The following is a 7,690-nucleotide window of genomic DNA, read 5'->3' as shown; positions in this document are numbered from 1 at the left end:
TTCTTTTCACCCTTGGGGCTTTTCTTCTATTTGATTCAATTCTTCCCCCACTTCTAACTGTTGAAGTGTCACAGGTACATCCCCTGACTCAGTCTGCAGTTCAACATTTCTTGAACAGATGAACACTCTACCCGATGACTGCTGCTAGATTGGCATATAAATGTGACCCTGTGTTTTCCAAAACTGACAGGTCACTGTCACCAGAACATTATAATTTCCCTTCCCAACATCAGTTAAAACATTGTTTTGCCATCAATACAAGGCTGTGATTTGCGATAACTCCATGCCTGCTTATCTTCCAGTCCGTATTCCTGTAACAGCAAAAATTCAACAAGCTGTTGAATTAGTCTTATGGCACTATTACATGCTTCTTGCTTTATTTTTTTTTTCTGTGCAGCGTAACCAAGCAGTGCTTTGAAACAAAAATATCCAGGAAGTTTACACTGGTTTACATTTATTTAAAAAAAAAAAAAATTAAACACTTTTGTAGTTAATAACCCACAGATGAAATACACATCAAAGAGGGCTCATCGTTTCAAAGAGGTTCACAAGTACAAAACAGCCTCCTTCTGGCATCTTCACATCCTCCTCTTCTGTGTACTTATGTACAATACTGTGAAAAGGAAAAAGCAGCACACATGAGGGGCCTGGTAAATAATGTGCAGAAGGCTGTTTATTTAAAATACCTTATTTCCATGGCTTGTAAAATGGCAGTGTAATAAATCGCATTCAGCACAAAGTCAGGAAACTCTTAAGTCCATCTTAAAAAAATGCTATCAAATTTACACATTATGTATTACTTTGCTTCAGTATTTATTATATTGATAGCCAAACTACACTCCAGCAAATGCACGCTGAACAGAGGAAGAATAAAGCCAGCTACCCTGCAGCATTACTAAGGAGGGCATGAGAGAATTTCTAAGCAGCAGAACTACAGGTGTCAGACACTAATGCTATGATTTTTCCACAAAAGCTGGAAAACCCAAGCACTTAAGGGAAAGCTAACAACTACCTATAAAGGAGGAAATAAGCTCCAAGGAAGGCTTGAAAAGAGCCTGCTTCTCTAAATGAATTTCAAGTTCAGAGGCAAAAAGTGCCACAGGAATGCAGAAAACCATAGACACTGAAAAGAGAAACTATAAAAAGTTACAGTTTCCAAGAAAGCATAAAACTAATACTCTTACAGGCAGCTTGCTTGCCCCTCAGCCATTCCTCAAAATCAGAATATGAAAACACAATCTTCTAATGAACAATAACATAAGGAGAGGGAGTTACCATTATTTCCTCGGATAAATGCGTCCCCATACTTGTTCTTTAATTGTCCATTTACATATTCTTCAGTCTGTTCCAGAGCTATGTTCATATACCCATCCAGGCAGGCCAGGACACCTGAAGACAGTGACAATTTAAAAATGAATCAACTAAAATTCTTTAAAATAAACAAAAACTGCACTGTGCTTGAATAGTACTGAAAAAACTCTGTATCTTCATAACCTAAAAGCCCAAGCTTGGCCAGGTAAGTCAGCAGAACAGAGTATTCTTCAAAGAACTAAGCTGAGAGTGAGGAGCCCCAGGCACTGTAGTAGCAACTTTATCAGATGACGTAAGAGTAGGGGTTAAAAAGAAATCATTAAGATATAACTTGCAAAAGATTGACGATTTCCACTTTGAAAGTTTAAGTTGTCCCTTCTCACTTGTGTTTTAAGTCACACACCTGAAAAGAATCTGTGACATAGTGTAACTGGATAACCTAAGGACAAGGCTATATAAACTGAGCTTTCATCAAAACTTCTGAAGGATATAGCTAAAAAAACCCAGCCCTTTTAATACAGGACACCATACACATTTTTGTATTTATCTTCATGCCTAAAGATCTGGAAGAACATTGGCTGCAAGCCTCTGTTTTGATGTAAACAAAGTTTGATGTCATCATCAACTGACAAAGGGTTTTCTAATGACACTGAAATATTACCACAAAAAAACTTATGCTGTTTAATCAATGCAACTAAAGGAGAAATCTCTGCCATGTGTAATATAAGTTATTCTTTTTATCAGGAAAGTACTCATTTGAGTAGCCTTGATTTTAGACAAGTATTTATGTTCTCACTTCCCAACAGCCCCTGTGGAAGGCTGCACCTTGTTCACACAGTACTTCCTATGTGCTGACAGCATGATGCCATTTTTTCACTTAAAATTACTCCTTGGTGCCTACTCCCACCCTTAAGGTCAGAACCATGTCCATCTACAAATTTAACTTGCCTGATCAACAAATGGATTATTCGGCTAAGGAACTGGATGTGGGTATTAGCAAATGCAAAGAATTGCTCAGAGAATGCCATCTGATTTGATATTTGTGCACATATCACTTTTTAAAAGCTGCATTAGTTATCTCAATCTTGCCTGTGTCTTACACACAGACAATACTGCTACAAACTTTCTTCCTCTGTTTGAAAAACACCTGACTCTTTTACCTGGCATTAAAACTGGAAATACAGTGTATTGGCTGTAGTCAGGGAGGGGGAGAACTCCAGTCTGAGAATCCTCCTCTAGGACACGTTCTCATTTTTCAGAAGTGTTACTGTAATATCTTCCATTAAATAATTGGGAATTAAAGTTCTTCCATCAACTTGTAATGGTTTAAGAACTATTTTCCTTTATGTTCTTCTTTCCTGTTTCACACATAGGAAAAACTGACTGCTCACAAAGTTAAAATGCACCAAATAAACCAAACAGAAGTCAGAACTCTTTTTCTCTAATCCTCAGTGCTCCGTGTAACAATATAAGAGCAAAACCTGTTTGTCCAAAATTAAAACTGCACTGTTTATTTTTCTTAAGCTATCATTCAGTAGTCCATAAAAGCAATATTTTCAAGCTTTTTTTAAGCCACTAATGGCATTAAATACTATCATTGCATATCCTGGCTAGTATTTTATCTGTTTAATCTATATGTAGAGATGTTTTAATGTACATTTTCATCTCTACACAGAAATCATATCTGTTCATTTGTCACTGATTACTTTCCAAGGGCTTCTTCCCTTAGATGTACGCAGCCCTTAGCAGCACAAAAAGACATTTTATAGTTACCCATCAACAGTTGTATTAGGCCACGCTTGCACACACGGCTTGGAGGGTGGAGATACAGACATAAAATAGCAATCTAGAGAGAGAATCTAGATAGATCTGCAACAAAAGCCTGAGATGGGGGCTTTTTTGATGTTTGGCTTTTACAAATATTGGCCAAACTTCTACACAAAATAAAATGAGTGTTTATTTCCAAATGAGAGCATTATAAGGTTTTTAACTGCAGGACCACAGCAAGCTGGAAAGCAGGAGAGCAGAGGGAACTATGGAAGGGAGAGGAGAAAAAAATCCAGGATTTTTTTTATCCAAATAAGGATGCTCAAAGGAACTATGGTTCAATTCCTGCCAGGTCTGACTGTAGGTATATGAAACTAAGTTTTTTGGAGGGAAAGCTGAGTAGTTTATCTGCAGCAGTTACAAATGGATCTTACCAAGCAAAGGCTACCAATGTTCTCAAAGAAAACAGAAAGTGCATCCAAACACCAAATCTGGTTTGGCCCTGCCTGGTGTGTACCTTTCAGTAAGTTACTTTAACTTTATTGTGCTGTCACTACATTTTCCTGCAAGAAAGAATTTACAGAGGCCAAAGACTGAAGCAGTGAAGTTTATAAGCCACCCACCCCACCTCACCTCAAGTGCTCAGAAAATATGGATCTCAAACAAATGACAGACTGCAAATTCTGTCAGCTGAGAGACACTAAAGAGGAACAGGAAAGGATAAGAAAGCAGTGCTTGCTGTCAGCAAACAGTAACAATTTAAAACTGTCTTAATACAAAGATTCCTTGTTGCACCACAAAAAATGTCTCCTTTGGGAAGTGCTAAGATGAACCAATTGAATTAAACCTATCTGAAGCAGTGATCTATAGCAGGACCATGATATTTGTCATTCCAGCACAAAATGTCTAAGTTTTGCAAAACAGGAGATATGTATTTTTAATTGTGTGGATACTACCAAGAAAAATGGACAGGCTAACAGTCTTATCTTAATGGGAGTAGGACCAGGACATTTCACTGAACAGATAAGTTTATTTACTGGTTAAAGCCTATAATCCTATATACAGTGCATGAAGGTACACAGATAGGCTGAAGAGTTCTGGAATAAAACTTCTGTGTTAAAATGAACTAGGTGTACAGCAGCAAAAGCCACACTAAGCTTTCTCCTGTACCTCTGTGAGTCTTGATCCAACACATGTCTAGGCAGCTGTTCAACCAAGAATGTAAATAACTGTTTCATCCCTTGTGTATGAACAGGCTTATGACTGATAGTAGTTTACTGTTTGAAGATTTTTCTGGACCAAGGTCTATACTAGGAATTGGAGAACGGGAAGGTGAAGAAAAAGGTAGTTCCAAGAAGGGTTGCTATCAGAGCACTGAAAAGTGGACTGCCTGGCCATTTCAGGAATTCTAATTTCAGCCAGTCTTTAAAAGTATCAGTTTAGAAATTCAAAGTAATCCTAGGTCTCCATCTGTGACTAAGAACACTAATGATTTCGTTAAGTAATTTTAATCTCTAAATCCACCATTAACCTCCTTTTCATCAGTTTCTCCAGAGCTGATTTTGTATTTGTCACCATTCTGAGATCTATAACTGACACACTCCAAGATTCTGGATCATACTGTTTTGCTTTTCAAATGCAAGGCATCTGTTCCAGCCTACCCAAACAATTATTGTACTCAGTGAGATAGATGAGGAACTTACCTCGATAATCAACTCCAGAATTTAATTTTACAACAACTGGCCTGCCAATGATCTGTTTTAGGAAGTCACTGGGGGTTTGCTTCCGTAGACTCATCTTTAGCTTCTGTAGTAAGCTGGAAAGTGAGACAAAACATTTGGATAAGCAACAGGCTTACATATGGTCTTTAAACAGTACAGACAGGCAGTCCCCTGACTCTTAATGCTTTCAGTAGGAGAAAGTATCTAATGAGGTAAAAGCAAAGCTGTAAAGGTGGAGGTAGAGAGACTGTCCTAGAGTCACAGCATTAAACTTTCCCTTTGGCAGCTTTAAAAATTCTGGAATTACTAATAAAAATCCTTGTTTGTCACATTGCACATCTTGTAAACTTCCAACAGAGCCAAAGGTCTCATCATCTCTAGAACACTAAAATGGTTTTACTAAAATTAGAGCTAAGCCATAATATGTATTCGTATCTTTAGGGGGTGGAGTGTGGAGCCAGTATGTGCTCTATACACAGAAGCCTGTGCTGGAACAGCAATAGGATTTTTGATCTCAGCTCACACATATGAGCAAATAGATTTGAAAGGATGCCTTCAACTGAATCAATTAAGTTGGACTACTCTTAGAATTAAGGCTTGTGTACAGATGTGCAGGCCTGAAAGACGCTGTCCTTCAGAAGTCTTGGAACGAGACCCTCCCCCTCTCTCTGTATTGCTTAACTTCTGTTTGAACGTCACTGCGTCCAAGTAACAGCCGCTCTGCATTTCAAATCAGCGGTAGGAAACGGTGTTAGTGCTGACACCCAACACAGCGCCAGCTTGTTGCTGCTCGCTTTCTGTGGCAAATGAGCTACTCCGGCCGTGCAAGGACGGCCGCTGGTCTCCTACCGACACACGCTGTCCCTGCCCCGTGATGCCGGCCCGGCGGGGTTGGTAGCGCAGCCCCCCACACCCGAAGCTCTCCCGGGAAACAAGCACGGTGCGGCCCGCGGGTGCTGCCCCAGCGCCGCCGGCGCAAGGCGCACACGCTGTGGCGTTACGCGCGGCTGCGAACGCTGCCGGTTCAAAACCAGCCTAAACGTTGCGAAACGTGCTCCGCTGAACGCCCCGGAGAAAAGCCCCACGCGCGAGGCGAAGCTCCACTGTCGCTCGCTTAACAACACGGCTTACAGCAACGGCTATAACAGACGGCCCCACATGCGGGCGGGGGGTACGCACGCCACGGGACCCTCATCCCCGGTCACCTCTCCGGGACCGAGACCGAGACCGAGACCGGGACCGGGACCGGGACCGGGACCGGGACCGGGACCGCCCCGCACTCACCCGCCGGCTCCTCCCGCGCCCCTTCCCGGCTCTCGCTGCCCGCTGCGCTAGTGCCCAATCACCACAGGCCCGGCTACGGCGCGGCGGCAGGGACATACCGCGCCGGGCCTCAGAACGCGCGGGGCTGGGCCTGTGGGCGGGCCTGTGGGCGGCGCTGCCGGTGGCTGGGGGTGTGTGCGGGTTGCGCAGCTGTCGGTCGGGTCGCGTTTCGCACCCGGGTCAGGGGCTTCGGGAGCGCTCTCTGGCGCGGGGCACCCCGTGTGGTTCAGCGCTGTGGTGTGCAGAAGCGCTGCTGCTATATGACGGGACCCCCATCCACCGGGCTGCGGTGCGAGAGGCTCACCTGAGGGACCAGCCAGCTCTCCCTTAGCTAAACGCCGGGTTCTTCGCGGAGATGCCCTTTTTATGGCTTACGCACAGAATAACATCGATGTGTTTACAACCCATGTGTAATTGTATTCTGCTATACTGAGATCCTGTTCACTCAAAATCTTGTCTCAGATGGGCTTTGTGGAAGAAACAAGTGAGCATCTCACAGCGGCTGGTGTTGGTGTCCTTATCAGAGCTGGGCAGGAAGGTGTCACTCCATTCGTTCTACAGAGGAACGAGGGAACATAGAAGCTAAGGGCTTTTTTCAAATACCACCTGGAAAGAATACGGAACAAGAAGAAGTCCAATTTTTGTCTTCTCACCCATCTTCTCACCTTTCCCCCAGCTAACCCCTGATGTCTTGGAAAATATCATCCTATTTTCTATAAGCGATTTAGTGCTGTGACAGGAGTTAATCAGTTGTGAAAGGTTCAGGACTGTATTTTTTCATTCTTCCATTATTGATTTAATATCTTGGTGCAATTTTTAAGTCTTGTGATGTGAAGAAAATGTAGCATCGCTCTTCAGAACCTGGATTTGTACTCTGTCTTCCTTTCAGAGCCGTTTATCTTCTCTTTTTGAACACGTATCCAGTAACATCTTTTTCCCCAAAGCTTAAGCTAAAAGGCTTTAAGAGGCAAGGCCTGCAAACCTGACCTAGCTTACCTGACTGTGCAGGCATGGCCAGGGAAGTTGGGCCATGTTGTGCCCATGTTTCCAAGAAACCACCACATTAATCAGGATCATCCAAGTACACTTGATTGTATCAGTACTTGAAGCTGAAAAGGAGCATGAAAGTAGTTACTCCAGCGAGCAGGCTTGCAAAGTTTTATATTGCTGCCGCTATCACTGGCTTCAGTGCATTATATTTTGATAAGGGAGTATTTTGGTTTTCATTATTACCAATTTCCATGGTAAAGGTTGGGCAAATAGATTTCTCATACCTGGCTCAGCAGATTTTTATGATGAATTTCCAAATCCAGCTAGGGACATTTCGTGATTTGGGAGCCTTCCTCTTTGAATTATTTCTCATGAGTTTGTCTTTAGAGTTTGTTTTGTTTTGCTAGCCTTCAGAACCTGATGAGCTGTTTTGCCTCCTGCTCACTAGGCTGCTTTTTACCTAGCTTAGGCATATACTTAGGTATACTTTCTGTGTGGGAATACTTCAGTTGTTTGATGTCAGTTAACAAAACTGTTCTACTTTCCTGCTTCTTACCCTATTAACCTAACAAACACAT

At 42.4% G+C, this 7,690-nt stretch overlaps 1 protein-coding gene across 1 annotated transcript; it reads right to left on the bottom strand.

The window, feature by feature from the left end:
- Nucleotides 1-349: 349 nt before the first annotated feature.
- LSM6 (LSM6 homolog, U6 small nuclear RNA and mRNA degradation associated) lies at nt 350-6,192 on the bottom strand. The gene is made up of 4 exons (XM_065688183.1): nt 6,084-6,192; nt 4,782-4,894; nt 1,276-1,389; nt 350-613 (listed from the first exon to the last, which is right to left on the bottom strand). Exons 2-4 carry the CDS (start codon nt 4,873-4,875, stop codon nt 579-581), a joined length of 243 nt encoding a protein of 80 aa, XP_065544255.1. The 5' UTR covers nt 4,876-4,894; nt 6,084-6,192; the 3' UTR covers nt 350-578.
- Between the last annotated feature and the right edge of the window lie 1,498 nt (nt 6,193-7,690).

Source organism: Lathamus discolor, chromosome 1 (assembly GCF_037157495.1).
Source record: "Lathamus discolor isolate bLatDis1 chromosome 1, bLatDis1.hap1, whole genome shotgun sequence".
Taxonomy (NCBI): Eukaryota; Metazoa; Chordata; class Aves; order Psittaciformes; family Psittacidae; genus Lathamus; species Lathamus discolor.
This window is presented reverse-complemented; position numbering and strand designations above follow the sequence as displayed.